Source organism: Symphalangus syndactylus, chromosome 9, assembly GCF_028878055.3.
Source record: "Symphalangus syndactylus isolate Jambi chromosome 9, NHGRI_mSymSyn1-v2.1_pri, whole genome shotgun sequence".
In the NCBI taxonomy this organism is placed as follows: Eukaryota; Metazoa; Chordata; class Mammalia; order Primates; family Hylobatidae; genus Symphalangus; species Symphalangus syndactylus.
This window is the reverse complement of record NC_072431.2, coordinates 42,233,312-42,250,079: the sequence shown is the minus strand read 5'-3', so window position 1 is coordinate 42,250,079 and position 16,768 is coordinate 42,233,312. Positions and strand designations below refer to the sequence as shown.

At 45.6% G+C, this 16,768-nt stretch overlaps 1 protein-coding gene across 5 annotated transcripts in view; it reads left to right on the top strand.

Moving 5' to 3' along the window:
• Positions 1-16,768, top strand: part of TANC1 (tetratricopeptide repeat, ankyrin repeat and coiled-coil containing 1) — a 268,517-nt gene that overhangs the window by 210,871 nt on the left and 40,878 nt on the right. For all 5 annotated transcript variants that reach the window (XM_055292020.2, XM_055292021.2, XM_055292022.2 and 2 more), the window contains 3 exons: positions 1,440-2,047; positions 8,962-9,070; positions 10,070-10,192. In XM_055292020.2, the coding sequence (XP_055147995.1) occupies positions 1,440-2,047; positions 8,962-9,070; positions 10,070-10,192 (840 nt within the window). The remainder of the gene's footprint in view (positions 1-1,439; positions 2,048-8,961; positions 9,071-10,069; positions 10,193-16,768) is intronic.

The window sequence follows — 16,768 nt, the reverse complement described above, 5'->3', positions numbered from 1 at the left end:
TTTCACCATGTTGGCCAGGCTGGTCTCCAACTCCTGACCTCAGGTGATCCCTGCACCTTGGCCTCCCAAAGTGCTGGGATTACAGGCATGAGCCACTGTGCCTAGCTGAAGGTGAAAGATTTTTAAGGCCTATTCCCAGAGGTCTATTTTTTCATAAAACTTAAACATGAGGTAACATTTGCAGCGAGGGGTAGGGTGATTTTTTTTTTCTCCTCCATTTTCTTCCTCACTTAAACCCTGAAATTGTATCTTGACCATTGACTCCTTCTATACCTATCCTTTTTCAGTGAAGACTTTTAGACATTAGGTTTTGATTTTTGCCCTTTTATGATATTTAAAAACAGCATTTGGAATTTTTTCGTTATAAAAACTGAAATTAGACCTCAGGTGAACTTGATGCGTGTTTTTTGGACGTTCAGTTTGTATATTTTTCAGTCGTTTTTTACATAGCACAATTTGGCCATCAGTAGATCATAGGAACCAGGAATCTTACGTTCCTCTTCCCAGCTGTGTAAGTTTTCAGAGCTTCAGATAGCATCCATGTAAAATGGGAATAATTGTATTCTGCCCTTTTTATCTACATTGTTATATTAAATGAGCACATGCGTTTAAATACTTCAGAAACAATAGTGGGAAGTCTTTTTAAAAAGGCAAAACTCTTTGCTGTTAGGTGTCAGATGTGCTTAATCTTTGGAATGGGGAAGAGATGGGAAGGGCACATGAGGCTTCTGGGAGCTGAGGATGTTTTGTTTCTGGGTGCTGGTTACATAGGTATATTTGACTTAGTGAAAATTAGTGACACTGTGCAATTGTGATTTGTGTACAAATCATATGTTCATATGTTAGACTTCAATTTAAAAGTTTACTTTAAAAAAGCAATTAATAAAATAACGTGCTATACCAAAGTAGGCAGCTTTGTTAAGATGCGCTGTCGTTGAGACACAGCCCAGGGGCAGACTCAGATTTCCTGGTTGGGTTACACAGCCCCCGTGTTTGATGCATAAAGATGTCTTTTATCTTGGCATCTGGCTGTGTTCTCAGATGTGCAGTGTTGGTTGGTGTTTGTCCTTGTTATATAAGCAGTTGCACAGTGTAAGGATTATGGGTATCAGGTCACCTGCAGAGTCTCACTGCCCTTACTGGCCCTGGCCTCGTTGCCGCTGTCTGCACAGGGCTCTTACTCTGCTCGCTAGGCTCAGGGTCCTTGGATGAGGGCCTCAGGAGAGGATTTACTGATTCCATCTCCCATCAGGATTTCTTTCACATAAGCTTTTTATCTTCACCTTATCCTATTACACATTTTAATACAAAACAATGAGTCCCTGTAATCCATGAAAATCCTCCTTGAAACAAAACTAGTGAATCTGGTTTAAAATGCTGCTAAAATAAAAAAGGAATCTCTGTAGAGTGACACTGTGGGTTTTTGTTTTTTCCCCCAGGAAATCATAAGTGCGCTGCCGTTTGTCAAGCTTTCCTTAGATGACTTCCCAGACAACAAAGACATCCACAGTGACCTGCACGCCTACGTCCAGCACAGGGTGCACAGCAGCCAGGACATCCTCAGCAACATCTCCCTGAATGGCAAGGCTGATGCCGCGCTCATTGGAAAAGTGAGCAGCCACCTGGTGCTGCGGAGCCTCGGCTCCTACCTGTACCTCAAGCTCACCCTGGACCTCTTCCAGAGGGGCCACTTAGTCATTAAGAGTGCCAGCTACAAAGTGGTGCCCGTGTCTCTCTCTGAGCTCTATTTGCTTCAGTGCAATATGAAGTTCATGACCCAGTCCGCCTTTGAGAGGGCACTTCCGATTCTCAACGTGGCCCTTGCATCTCTCCACCCCATGACAGACGAGCAGATCTTTCAGGCTATTAATGCCGGCCACATCCAGGGGGAGCAGGGATGGGAAGACTTTCAGCAGAGGATGGACGCCCTCTCCTGCTTCCTCATTAAGAGGCGAGACAAAACCCGAATGTTCTGCCACCCGTCCTTCAGGGAGTGGCTTGTTTGGAGAGCAGACGGGGAAAACACGGCCTTCCTGTGTGAGCCCAGGTACGGCAGGCGCTTTCTGTCAGCTCTTTGCAGGGAATCTCGTGTGCAGTTGGGGAAAGGATTTAAATGTGATGCACATGTCTCAATAGAAAAGCAATCCAGAATGGCTAATTCAGTGTTACTGCTTTGTTTTATTATTTTTCTTCCTTTTTGGCAGAAGGATGGGCAATGGGGAATTCTCTATACAGAAGCTGACTTCTAATTGCTAGGACTCCCTTATGGATGGTACATGCGGATAAAAGAGAAGCTGGGTGGTGCCTGTGTGGTCCTTCCTTGCTGTCCATTCTCTCATGGAGCCCCGTCTCCTCCCCCACCCAGCTTCTGCAGGGTCATGCCTGGGAACGTGTGAGATCAGCCCCTGGGAACAGGGGGCTTCTCTAGAGGGTGTTCCCTGTGTGTCTGCAGACTGTCATGGGTCCTCACCACCTCCACTCCCCTGCCACCCCTTGAACATGGAGTGACCTGTCCCGGGATCAGGTATATCTGTGAGCCCAGAGGGAGCACCATGATCCAATCTAGCCTCCCCGCTCCACACCCTTCACCCTTTGTCGATGAGCTCTGTGTGGCTGACTGGACCAGGCTGGGATGCAGTTCTCCTTGCTGCCTGGGCCGCTGTTATCACAGTGGGATGGGGAGGGAAGCCTGTCTTGCTGTGTGGCCTGGTAACAGCGTGAGAGGTCAGAAAGTTTGAGGGTGCGGATGCTTTCAGATATGTATATGGCAAGCCCGAACTTCTACTTGGCCGTGGCTTTGACCTGTGTCTCTGCTGTCTTGAGTGACTTCTGCTCTCTGTGAGCCAGAATTGCCCCCTGCTCTAGTAACAGGGCGGGCAAGCTGACCCCTTAGGCATTTGACCAGATGCTGGGATCCAGAAATGAAGAGGTGAACAAGCATTGGTGAGCCCTGGCAGCCTCACAGCCACTTTCCTTCCTGTGAATATTGACTGAACATCCACATGATAGGCCTGGCTGCTGTTCATGTTGGGGCTGTTATTATTTTCTTCAGTAACACTGGCTGAAGGTTTGCTGTTATCTTTTGAACCTGGTTTGGGGCAATAAACTAACATCCAGGTTATTTAGCCAGACCATAATAGCTAGGTGAAACGTGTGCTGTGACATTTCTAGCCAAGTCAGATTACTTTCTAGGGAAAGTCCAGTCATTTTCTAGGAAGATTGACTATAGTTGAGTTTGTAGATACATAAAAACAAATTGAAAGACCCCATCAGGAGTGTAGGTTGTTACTGGGTTGGAGGCTAAAGTGGCTGGACTGTTGTCTTCATTAAGCTTTGCTTCATTTTGGGTATTGGTGGGCATTGAGTTTACGTAGCCTAGGTCAGAGCTAGGGTGGGTGCCTGTGGGCTCCTGAATGCCACTGTGTTCTTAAAAGCAGGCATGGGGACATCCCCTGGGGCAGGACCTGGACTAGGTGGAGGCAAGAGAGGTACCAAGGGTGCAGAATTTAAGGAAGCACCCACTCCTGGGGTGGTGCAAGTTGTTGGCATTTTCCCAAGACCCCTGTAGTATTTGAGCTTCATTCAATTGAGAGGATATAGAACAATGTTGGAAGCTACTGGATTCAGTTCAGCAACAGTTTTTGTTACATGCAGTTATGTGCAAAGTACTGTGGCAGACACCAATTCTTGGGACAAGGATCCTGCTCTCAGGGCTTCCCACACAGGGCAGGGGAGACAGGAAGTGATATGCGAGAGGGAGGCACACTTCATGCGGACCTCACGAGAGGGAGAAGCTCCCAGCTGAAGTAAAGGGGCCTGGGGAGGTGATTTTAAAACATGGTGATGGTGGGTTGGGCCTCAAAAAATGGTAGCATTTCTTCCCCAACTCCCAATTGTCGTATTTTTGCCCTAATTATAAAAGGAGAAAATTTCAGCCCTCAGACAAAGACAGTTCATTTTTTATTTCTGCCTCTTTCTGTAGCATTTTAAATGATATACCAATCTTCTTTTTCTCTTGGAATTCTTTTTTTTTTTTTTTTGAGACAGAGTCTTGCTGTGTCCCCCAGGTTGGAGTGCAGTGGCGCGATCTCGGCTCACTGCAAGCTCCGCCTCCTGGGTTCACGCCATTCTCCTGTCTCAGCCTCCCGAGTAGCTGGGACTACAGGCACCCGCCAACACACCCGGTTAATTTTTTGTATTTTTAGTAGAAACGGGGTTTCACCGTGTTAGCCAAGATGGTCTCGATCTCCTGACCTCGTAATCCTCCCTTCTCGGCCTCCCAAAGTGCTGGGATTACAGGCATGAGCCACCGCGCCCGGCTATCTCTTGGAATTCTTGTCTGGGTTTTTACTTAACACATCACAGGCACTTTACCAAGTTGTTAGAAGTCTTACAAAAGTGTCATTTTCATTTTTCATGGTTGTGCAAAACTCCTAGGAGGCAAATTATTATGTACTTCACTATACCCTCGTTGGATTTTTAAGTTGTTTCTAAATTACTTACAAACAGAACAACCTGTCATGTCTTGGTGCCTTGCAGGTCTGGATTCAAATCCTCCATTGATTCTTGTATATTTTTCTCTGCATGAAATATATTTTAATTCTCCATGCCTTCCTTCCTTGTCTATAAAAAATGAGTGTCTTCTCATTGAGTGTTGGTAGCTATTAAATAAGATCTTAAGATGATGTACTACCTCCCTTCTTTCCTTTCTTCTCTCTTATTTTCGATTATGCCCTAGGTTAGCATTCCAGAAATAGAATTATGAAGTTAAAGAATAGTTTGAGTCTGGCCGGGCGTGGTGGCTTACGTGTGTAATCCTAGCTCTTTGGGAGGCAGAGATGGGTGGATCACCTGAGGTCAGGAGTTCGAGACCAGCCTGGCCAACGTGGTGAACCTAGTCTCTACTAAAAATACAAAAAAAAAGAAAAATTAGCCGGGTGTGGTGGCAAGCACCTGTGATCCCAGCTGCTTGGGAGGCTGAGGTAGGAGAATCGCTTGAACCCAGGAGGCGAAGGTTGCAGTGAGCCGAGATCTTGCCACTGCACTCCAGCCTGGGCAACAAGAACGAAACTCTGTGTCAAAAAAAAAAAAAAAAAAGAATAGAGTTTTCATTCATATCACCTAGACTTAAACATATTTACATTTCGCAGTATTTACTACATCTGTTTCCTTTTTTTGTTGTTGTTGAAGTATGTTAAATTGTAAACATGACATTTTACTTTAAATAACTGAATATTCATCTTAGAGATATTTTCATACTTAACCATGCTATTACTGCACCTAAAATATTAATGCAAATTCTTAATCTTAAACATTTAGCCATGCTCAAATTTCTATTTTTTAGTGTGTTCACATCAGGATCCAAAAAGTCCATAAAATGCGTTCGATTATCTCTCTTAATCTATAGTTTCTCTCCTCATCTTTTTTTCTTTTTCCTCACAATTTATTTATTTATTTATTTATTATTATTATTTTTTTTTTTTTTTTGAGACGGAGTCTCGCTCTGTCACCCAGGCTGGAGTGCAGTGGCGCGATCTCAGCTCACTGCAAGCCCCGCCTCCCGGGTTCACGCCATTCTCCTGCCTCAGCCTCTCCGAGTAGCTGGGACTACAGGTGCCCGCCACCACGCCTGGCTAATTTTTTTTTTTTTTTTTTTTTTGTATTTTTAGTAGAGACGGGGTTTCACCGTGGTCTCGATCTCCTGACCTCATGATCCGCCCGCCTCAGCCTCCCAAAGTGCTGGGATTACAAGCGTGAGCCACCGCGCCCGGCCCTCACAATTTATTTGTTTAAAAAGGGCAACTGGGTAGTTCGTCCTGTATAGTTTCCCATCATCTGAATTTTGTGTCCTCATGTTGTTTTTTCATGTGTTCCTCTCACCCCTATTTCCTATAAATTGGTAGTGAAGTTTAGAGGCTTGTTCAGATTGTATATTTTTAAACAGGAACACTTAGTAGGTGGTGGTGAGTACCTCTCTCAGGAGGCACATGACATTGTCATGTCTCTGTAGGCACTAGAAGCCACTGATGACCATTTTTAAGATCCATCAGTTTTTTGGGGTTGCACAGGCAGTCTCATCTAGAACAGTCCCCTATTAGCTCTGTTCTTTGTTAACTCGGGAAGTGAATAGGTGTTAGTTGGTAGAACAAGGCTGTTGCAGACAGGAGGAGCTATTGAAGACATCGCATCAGAATGAGCAGGCCACGTTCTGCAACAGCAAATCTAGTTTGACTTGACTTTTTTTCATGGAACAGAGGAGAGGAAAGAGCTGACAGAAGGAGTGTGCAGGGCACAGAGTGTGTGGATCCTACTATACCAGTCAGGAGTGGGGACTTGAGGGGACTGGGGTTAGAGACAGGCCTTGCTGACATGAGGTAGCTATTGCGGCTTGGCCTCGTGGGCAGAGTAGAGGAAGAAGAGCCAGAAACTAGGTGTGGCATTGCTCTTGGGAAGGGTAAGAAAGGCAGGTGGTATGTGGCAGGCTTTGCAGGGACAGAGCTGGTTTTAGTTTTCAGCAGTTGAGATTGCAAGATAGCCATCTGTCCCAGGCAGACAGGTTCCAGGGCCAGGGTGGGTCGGCAGGTTGGAGGAGAAGCTGACAGTTGAAGATCTAGCATCACTGACAGAGAGGTGTCTGGCATGACTCGGTGAGGAAGCTCATGTCATTAGAGAAAAGATAGCACTGGGCTTCCAGGGCGTGGAGGAAGGTTTCAGGGAGGGACCTTACGGATGTAAGTGTTGCCAAGAGGTGAAGGGAAATGACGGTTAAGAGGAAGCCACTGGATTTTCAGTGAGGGAGGAGGGTCCTGGATCCTTAGGAGACTCCGACTGTTGGGTTGAGAGGAGAGAGAGGAGGGAGCCAGCATCTTGGGATGGGAGGTGGAAGGGCTTAGGGGGTGGGTGATTTTGTTTGTTTGTTTGTTTTTTAATAACACAGGAGATTGGAACATTGTCAGAAACATCACTGAGAGATAGTGTGGAGAAAGATCCATAAAGAAGGAGAAATTGGGAATGTGAGGAGGAGGGACCTGCCTCCTCTTTGTTCCTGTGGAATCTGTTCACAGCACCCAGTTAGCTAACTTGCATATCGTTTGCGTGTCACCTCCCATCGCTTAGAGCTTCTCAGTGGAAGCACCTTGCATTGTTCCCCATAGAATCCCCCCGTCAGACGTGGTGCCAGTGATAAAGTGTAGCTGTGAATGAATGAAGGAGGACTCAAGCTCCACAGGTTAAGAGCACAGGCTCTCCTGTCTGACCAACTTTAGTTCAAATCTCTGCTCTGTCATCTAGCCATGTGGTCTTGGACAAGTCGCTTTACCTGTTCAGGCCTCTGTTTCTTCATGTAAGCATATGGGGGTCATAGTACTTAGTCACAGGATTGTGCAGGTAAATGAGATAATTCAATTAGGTTTCTGCATCTGGCATAGAGTAAGAGCTTGATACCTGGAAGGTTTGGAAATGAACAGAATCATGAATGCAGATTGTCTTAGAAGGGGATTGCTTGGTCTCAAGAACAGGAGGGCAGGGAGGAACGATGAGCAGGGTATGCAGGAGCATAGGTGGGGAGCAGTGGCATGGGGTGTTGTCTCCTCAGAGAGGTGGGATGCCCTGTGCTCAGCTGGGAGTACTGGAAACTTTAGGCCCGGCCACCAAGGGGTGTGTGGTCATCACCCTGTAAGGTGATAGTTAGTGTGTCTTTGTGATGGACACGGTTGGCCTGGCCACAGAGCTCAGCCAACTGGGAGACCTAGGAGAACTTAGCCTGTGGTTGGGAGAGTGGCCCCCAACTGACATGAACTGGGCCAGATTGAATCCTGGGATCAGTCCGTGAGTAGGACCTGGAGCCCTAGAGAGACGTCGACAGCGGTTTCCATGGGAACAAGGAAGGAGGGGAATCCCAGGCTCAAGATCTGGGACGTGGAAGGTGTCCAGGGGATGACAGGGCATGTGCTCGTGGGAAAACTTCAGGCCATTACAAGACATTGGATGAGACATAGTGGGCAGTGTGGCCTTAAACGTCATGCCCTCCCCTGTGGTATAAAAACGGATTCCTTGGTCTCCACCTGCCTTGATTTCCTCATCTCTAACATGGTTTATAACCTATTTGAGAAGCAGGCATGCATCTGGATAGACAAATGCAGTTTAAATAATGCATGCTTTTAATCATCTAGCTTAGCAACTACTAGGAGGATGCATTTTAAAACATATATAATGTTTATCTTTGCCTCCCTCCACAACTACCTGCTTTTCCCCAACCAAACAGCTCAAAGTTGACAGGATGATAGAAATGAAAGTAATTTACATTGCATAGAAGTCACTCCTGTTGGAATAAGCAACTCTGTGTGTCATTTAGAAACTAATTGGCTTAAAGGCATGGGGTCCACAGGAAGACAGAGTGAGTCCTACAGACATGGAGGGCAAATGGGCAGGATGGCCCTTTCACAAAAGGGAAATGGGCAGGGTGGTACCTTCACAAAAGGGAAATGGGTGCTGTTGGCTGGATGTCCACCATGTGCCAGCCACAGCAGACCCACTTAGATGCCTTAGCCTTCTTCTTACCACAAGGACTTGTGTGCCATCCAAGCCTAGAATTCTCAGCTTTCTTGATCATGAGCTGTCACCTAGCACGGCCTGGCTTTTCTCTCCTTCCCACATGAGACCTTGTCCTTTGTCTACCCCTAGTGGTGGTGATCCTGAGGGGACCTGAAGGCCAGGCCCAGGGATGGTTCTGCGCTCTGTGTCTATTCATGCATGCATTCCAGAAACACATTTGAGTGTTCACCAAGTGCTGAGCACTTTGCTAGGCATTATGACTCAGATGAGACCCTTAGCTTCCCAGAGTTTACATCTTTGTCACGGGCATAAATCAATGACTAAGGCAATGGGTGGTGAATTGAGAGTGGGTCTGTGGTGTGATGGAATGGGCTCTGCTGCTATGAGCCTTTGTATTCCTTCCCCTAGGAACGGGCACGCGCTCCTGGCATTCATGTTCTCGCGTCAGGAGGGCAAGTTGAACCGCCAGCAGACCATGGAGCTCGGCCACCACATCCTGAAGGCGCACATTTTCAAGGTGAGATGCACACCAGCTTGGGGAAGGGTTTCTTTGTTGTCATTTTGAGGTTTTGCTTTGGAGATTTTAAACAGCTCTGTCAGCCATCCAAGAAACCCTCCACGCACCTCAGCCCAAATGCAACCTCCTCCTGCCTCCCCTCTCCAAAAATGACGGCTGTTCTGACTCAGCCTGGGCATCTCCTTTTTTGCTATAGTTGATTGCTCAAGTGTATATCTGAGTGCTGTGCTTAAGTTTTACTTCTTTCCATCTTTAAATCTCTGATAAGTTTCTTTTTATCTAAAGGTTTCACTTTGTTCATTACTTTTTGTTTCCTTGTTATTGATTTGTCTGAGAACCTGAGTTCCTTGACCTGTGTGATTTTGTACCACCTGGACTTTCTGATTGTGTTTGCCCAGGCTGGAGAGCAGTGGTGCGATCATAGCTCACTGGTCTCAAGCCATCCTCCCGCCTCAGCCTCCCAAGTAACTGGGACTATAGGCACGCACCACCTTGTGGGGCTCAAATGGTGATATTCTAATTCTGTCATTTATTCTTCCTCTAATTTACTTCGAACATGGCAAAACCTTGTCTCTACTAAAAATACAAAAATTAGCTGGGAGTGGTGGCATGTATCTGTAATCCCAGGTACTTGAGAGGCTGAGGTATGAGAATCACTTGAGCCTGGGAGGTGGAGGTTGAAGTGAGTTGAGATTGCACCACTGCACTTCCAGCCTGGGCGACACAGCAAGACTCTGACTCAAAGAGAAACTCTCATCTGCCATCTCTCTCCCAAGGCACACAGTTAACCTAGTGAAGGCAGGCTGGTTCCTTGACCCTTGGTTTCAGGTAGTGAAAGCTCGCGTGTCCAGGCGTTCTTCGTTGTGTGACCCCGTGCGTTCTGCAGGTATCTGCACCCTCTGCGGCAGACCCACTTTCAGAGTGACCCTGCAGGTGGGAAGGAGATGTTCAGGCAGATCTGTCTGATTGTTTCCAAGATCTGTCTCTGATTGTTTCCAGGGCCTCAGTAAGAAGACGGGAATTTCTTCAAGCCATCTCCAAGCCCTGTGGATCGGCTACAGCACCGAGGGGCTGTCCGCCGCCCTGGCCTCTCTCAGGAATCTCTATACTCCCAACGTGAAGGTGAGCAACCTTCTGCACAGAGAACCGGAGACCCAGCCCTGGGCGGCTGCTGGCCGTTCCTCCAACAGCCCTGTTTCCCTCTGCCCTGGGTGGTGGTGAGAGGATGCAGAGGAGCTTCTAATGATGTGCTTCCCTGATCACACAGGCTTGGGCGCTGTATTACTCATTCTTCCAGAAGTTTAGCTTTTCTTTGGCAGGAAGATGTGGGTGATCGGGGCTGCTCTGTGCACATGTGGTGACTGTTTCACAGCAGATGTGATAAAGAAGCAATTTACAAAAGAAATCAAAGATCAGAGAGATTTCTAGGGAAAATGGATTTTTTTAAGTGTCCTGGGTTACTAATCTGGACCATCTCTTTAGAGTTCATGGGAAATTAAGCATTGATGGGTGATGCATAGAGATAAGTACACAGAAAAACAGTCATCGAGGTTTCATGTACACATATTTCTGCCTATGGAAGGGGTATCAGCATGGCCTTCTGTGGAGCCAAGAGCTTCTTCACTTCTTGGTCAGTGGCTGTCATGTCATGATGTTCCACTCAGCTTTTTAAGGTAGATATTTCTTCTTGATTTCATGTAGCCTGGGAATCTGAAGCACACAGAGGCCAAGCAGCCTGTTAAGGCCACAAAGACAGTTAGTGTCCAGGCCTTTCAGCCTCAGGCCCTGATGTAACTGGCTGCCTGTGGAAGCCCCGGGGCAATTTAGTGAGCCAGGGCTTCCCCTTGAATCATTCACATTGTTTCATTTCAGCTAAGAGTATATCTCTTGGCTTCTCCATAACTAATAAAATTCTATAATCATAAGAAAGACAAGAATAAAAATGGCAATATCTGTTTTCATACTTTAATGAATTTCTGGGCATAGAATTTATTTTAATATGGAAATAAGTAAATGGGAAACATCTGTTGAGTACAAGTTTTTAAGACAGTAAATTTAAAGGTATGGCATAATAGTGTAATGAGCATGGCCCTCCTGAGATTATAAACTTTCCTCTTTAACGTATGTGCGATTTTAAGAGTTAATCATTTTTACTTTGTTTTTAAAACTCCAGTGTCACCTACATCTACACCATCTCCCAAATTATTTCTATAATGTGGTTATAGAATCTTAAGTCTTTTCATTATCCTTCTGTTTCTTTTATCTTTCAAGGGGGGGAAAAGGTTTTCACAGGATCTTGAACAAATTACAGTAATTTTAAATTATGCATGCAATTAAGGAACTTTTTTTAGAGTGTATTAAATGTTGTCATACAGGAATGAATGTCATTTTGAACAATAATTGCAGTTTGCCACTTTGGTAAATTAAAGTGACTTGCTCTGGGATGATTACTTGGTAGATGGATTTTAGTTGCAGTGGCATGCTTAGCAGTCTCTAACCATGTTGTCTCCTGTGGCCAGGCCAGGATGGGGCCAGCCTGGGCCCCGCTCGCCCACTGGGGTCCTATCCAGCCAGTGGTTTTGTTGTACCATCTCATAGGACTGGTGGCCAGCCACAAGCTCTGGCCTCAGGAGGATTTAGGTTGCAGTTCTTCTCTCAGCTGACAACAGAAAGGAGAGGAGAACAGAAGCTAGGCGTGGCCTTTGGCCCAACTTCCCTTAGCCGGGAGATCCAGTCATATCCTGCATCATAGTCGGGAAGGACACATTTAAAAACAATTGTGCTTGTGTGAGCTTCCAGTGTACTTAGTGGGAATGCTGATGCTGCCCTATGACCACCCTGGCCAGGCCTCTTCTGGTCCTCATGATCGTATTGCCTCGCATATCCTCAGCTCCCTTCCTGTTTTCCTGTTTTCATTAAATCCAGAAGTTGAGAGATACCACCACTTCTGAGTGTTGTCCAAGGAGGGCTTCTGTGATCATGGTCAGAAAATTTCCAAATCATTGGGGGAAAATCTATAGGATGAATCATTTAAACAGGTTCCTTCAGCACAGTGCTGCCTCAGCCAAGACTGCTGCTCTGCCACCTGGCTGCTCTGTGACCGTCATTAGCTTTGTGCTTAGCACTCAGCTCTGCCTTACTCCCTCTGAGCCTTGGCTTTCTCACCTATAAAGTGGAGACACAAAAGAGGCTGTCTCTCAAGTGATGAGAAACCTTACTGAGATGTTAAAGTTACTGGGAACATACTTGGCATTTATTATGTTTACATGAATTGTTGTTAGTGCTTTGCCTCATCTCTGGAAACAGTGGCTCTGCTGTAGGCACTTGGGAACTTTTGGATGTGCCAGTTGGTGCTTGTTAACAGGAGCTGCCGACCTTGAGGATGTGATGGTTGCAGGTGACTTACCTGCACCTCATCTCGGCATGAGGTGTCCCTGCTGCTCTGTGCTGATGAACAGCCCAGGGTGGGCATGCAGGGTGATGTGGACAGGAGGGCAGAGCTCCCTCCTGTGCCTTGCAGAGGTCAGGGACCTGAGTTCTTGTCGTTTTCTGAAGACTCCATGAAAGGTTGATTATAAAATCAATTAATGTTTATTTAGCATGTACAGATGCTGAGTGCTGTGCTAAATGCTTAATGCACATATATACATACACTTTTTTTTTTACACATTGATTTTTAATCTTTACAACCACCAAGTGAAGTGAAACTTTTATCCTCATTTTTTTTAGATGAGAAAACTGAGTTTTAGGGCAGTTGATACTTTCCAAAATCACACAGCTGGAAGGGCACCTGACACTCAGCAAGCCCTTGTTCTGCAGGTGCCTTTATCACTTGATGTGTTTACAGCCCTGGCTGCCAGCTAAAATCACCTGGGAGCTCTGGGCACCACAGCCCCAGCCCCAGTTAAGTCAGAATCACCAAGAGTGGGGCCAGGGTATTGGAAACTTTCAAGCTCCCAGGTGGTTTCAGCGTGCATCAAGGTTAAGAACCATAATTTAGGGGAAGATGATGGAGGGTTAAGTGGTAAAAATACCTACAGCATTACACCAACAAAGGAAAATGTTTTTCCCAGAAGCAGAGGAAGTGTGAATTGATGACATCTTTAGGAAACCTCTGCCCTGAGCACATGCCTTCCAGGTAAACTCTTGTAAGGGATTCATTATGGCACTCCAAGTATACCTTCCACCATTATTAGCAAAAGAGTACCTGTTAGATAGAATGGGATGGCATGCTGCTGTTTTCTTAGGTGGCACCTAAAGCACAGAGAGGTTGAGGAATTTTCTGAAAATCACACAGTAGGTTAGTTTGGGGGCTGGCTGAGAACTCACACCACTTAATCATTTTTTAGGCCCATGGATCTCAAGAAGGTATGGGGTTGATGGGGGAGGACAGAATGTAACTGGCTGGCAAAATTATTCAGGGAATTTACAAATGATCCTGCCCGTCCTGTGGCTAGCAGAGTCTGGTGTGCCCCTTGGTGGCATTGCATGTATTTCCAGACGTGTATCTTCTCTACTTCTCTTGCTGAGGACTGGTTTCATTGGCCTTAATAAAATCTTCACGTATTTCTTCAGCATAATCTGATTCTGTCCACACTAACAGTTATTCAAAGGGATTTTTAAAACACTTTTATTATTTTATTTTTATTTATTATTATTATTATTTTGAGATGGAGTTTTGCTCTTGTCACCCAGGCTGGAGTGCAGTGGCGTGATCTTGGCTCACTGCAACCTCCGCCTCCTGGGTTCAAGTGATTCTCCTGCCTCAGCCTCCCGAGTAGCTGGGATTACAGACGTGCGCCACCGCAACCAGCTAATTTTTGTATTTTTAGTAGAGACTCAGTTTCACCATATTGGCCAGGCTGGTCTCGAACTGCTGACCTCAGGTGAACCACCTGCCTCGGCCTCCCAAAGTGCTGGGATTACAGGCGTGAGCCACCACGCCCAGCCACACCTTTATTAATGTTGTAGCATAATGCAGTCTTAAAATGCTTTTGAATTAGATCAGAGTCTGGTGGCGTTTTTAAAAAGCAAGCCTATATAGATCTGTAGAGCAGGCTCGGTGGGGATTAATTAAGTCATTTGCCTGAAGTTGCCCATGAAACAGCAGTGTTAGGACTGGACACCCTTTCTGATCTCTCATCCATTCCTCCACAAGTGCAAGTTGACAGTGAGACCCTAGAGGCTGGGTTGGTGCTCACCTGGATCTGGCTAGACAGTGGTCTCTCTGATGGTGTAAACAGCAGGGTGGTGGTCAGGTGGTTGGCTGGCTCCTTGTCACTTGCACATGGCCTATTCTTCCTTAAATGTAGATGGCAGTCCCAGCAGTGTGAAGAAACTGATGTGTGGGTCATCCCCATCCATGGAGGGGCTCGGCTCTGTTTGCCTTTCTTCTCTGTGAACTTCTGTATCGTAGAACCAGTGTTGGGTGCAGTGGATTAAGCAGGAAAACAGCATGCTGAGGGATAGAGAGGGCCTGGGTGTATGCACAGGTGAGTACATGGAGGCAGGGTACTCTCTCCCCTGCGTTCTGGCACTGGAGCAGAGCCCTGCAGGAAGTGATTATATTTATGGAATGAGCTTCCAGTCAGGGAACTAAAAGGGGGTAGAGACCATGAGGCCGACCCTGCTTGGCATTGTCACAGCACGTGTTGGGTCCAAGGTGGCTGCAGTGAGGGAAGGATTCTGCAGAGAAGATCAGAGAGGAAGCTGGAGGCCTGGATCACAGAGGTTCAAGCTTCAGCAGCCAAGACATCTTCAAATTTCACACCTGGGGTTCTAACCGGTCGCTATGCCATTGTGAGTTATGGTTTCACCACTTGGTAGTATAATTTTCCAGACCCATCTGTTTGTAAATATTCTCTTTGTCAGCTACTCTTGTGGACACGTATCACTGAAATACCCTGAATTTTTTATGCCTTGTCGTCTCTCTGTATCTTTTAATGATCCCCATGTGTCTCTAGTCAATAAATGACAGTCTCTGTGGTTTTCACATTTAGTGGGCAGGTGGAGGACCTGCCAGGTTTTGGCAGGGGCAGTGATTGATGTGGGTCAGGACCATTGAAGTGAACCATTGAAAGAAACACACTGGACATCTTAATAGCTGTTAAAGGAGCATCATTTGTATCTAATGATCTGAAGATCTGAAAGAAAAAATATTAATATACCTAAAATTTGCATATGTTCAGTGATTTTATTTTAAAACCTATAGATAAAAAGCTTTTCCCAATACCTAGATCCAGGGAGATTACTAAGTGGGGGATATAGTAATTAGTGGAAACAGCACATTATTTTCTAGCAGTGTTATGCTGCTGACAATCCTGGCACATGTGGACATTTCCCTATTTTCTGTTTCTTTTAGGAACACATCCCTATAAAGTATTTGTATTTACTTTTGGCCTTATCTCACTATTAACACCATGACTATTTTTTTCTTTTTTAAAAAATTTTTTATAGGACGGGGTCTTGCCATGTTGCCCAGGTTGGTCTCAAACTCCTGGGCTCAAGCAGTCCTCCCTCCTCAGCCTCCTAAAATACTGGGATTACAGTTGTGAGCCACTGCACCCAGCCACAATTATTACTTCATTGCCAGGAAAATGAATGTCCTGGTTTTGTTGAGGTTAAACAGTGATTTTTCAAAGTGTGGTTCCCCAAACCAAGAGTGTCAATATCAACAGGGAACTCATTAAAAATGTACCACCCAGATATAATGAATCAGAAATCAGGGGGTGGGGCCCAAGAATTTGCAGTTGTGTAGTTTTTTTTGTTTTTGTTTTTGTTTTGTTTTTGAGACAGAGTCTTGCTCTGTCCCCCAGGCTGGAGTGCAGTGACGTGATCTCGGCTCATCGCAGCCTCCATCTACTGTGTTCAAGTGATTCTCCTGCATCAGTCTCCTGAGTAGCTGGGATTACAGGCGTGTGCCACCACGCTGGCTAATTTTTGTATTTTTAGTAGAGACGGGGTTTTCACCCTGTTGTCCAGGCTGGTCTCGAACTCCTAACTGCAGGTGATCCGCCCGCCTCAGCCTCCCAAAGTGCTGGGATTACAGGCATGAGCCACCTTGCCTGGCCATTTGTTTAGTTTTTATTTTTAATTGTGGTTAAGAAACACATAAAAGGAAATTTACCATCTTAACAATTTTTAAGTCTGCAGTTCAGTAGTGTTAACAATATTCACATTGTTGTGTGATAGATCTCCAGTACTTTATATATTGCAAAATTAAACCTCTATATCCCTTAAGCAACAACTCTCATTTCCCCCGTGCCCAGGCCCAGAAACCTTCATTCTACTGTCTATGAATTTGACTACTGTATATATCTCATAAGTGGTTTCACACAGTATTTGTTCTTTTGCGTCTGGCTTGCTTCACTTATTTCACTTCCCGGAGGTTTACCCATGTTGTCACATACGGCAGGATTTTCTCCCTTTTTAAGCCTGAATAATCCATTGTATGTCTGTTTACATTTTCTTCAACCATCCACTGATGAACATTGAGGTTGCATCTACCTTTTGGCTGTTGTGAATAATGCTGCAATTAACATGAGGGTGCAAATATGTCTTTGAGATCCTGCTTTCAATTCTTTTGAATATGTACCCAGAAGTGGGATGGCTGATCATGTGGCCGTTCTATTGTTATTTTTTGTTTTTTTGTTTGTTTGTTTTGTTTGTTTGTTTGTTTTTGTTTTTGAGACTGAGTCT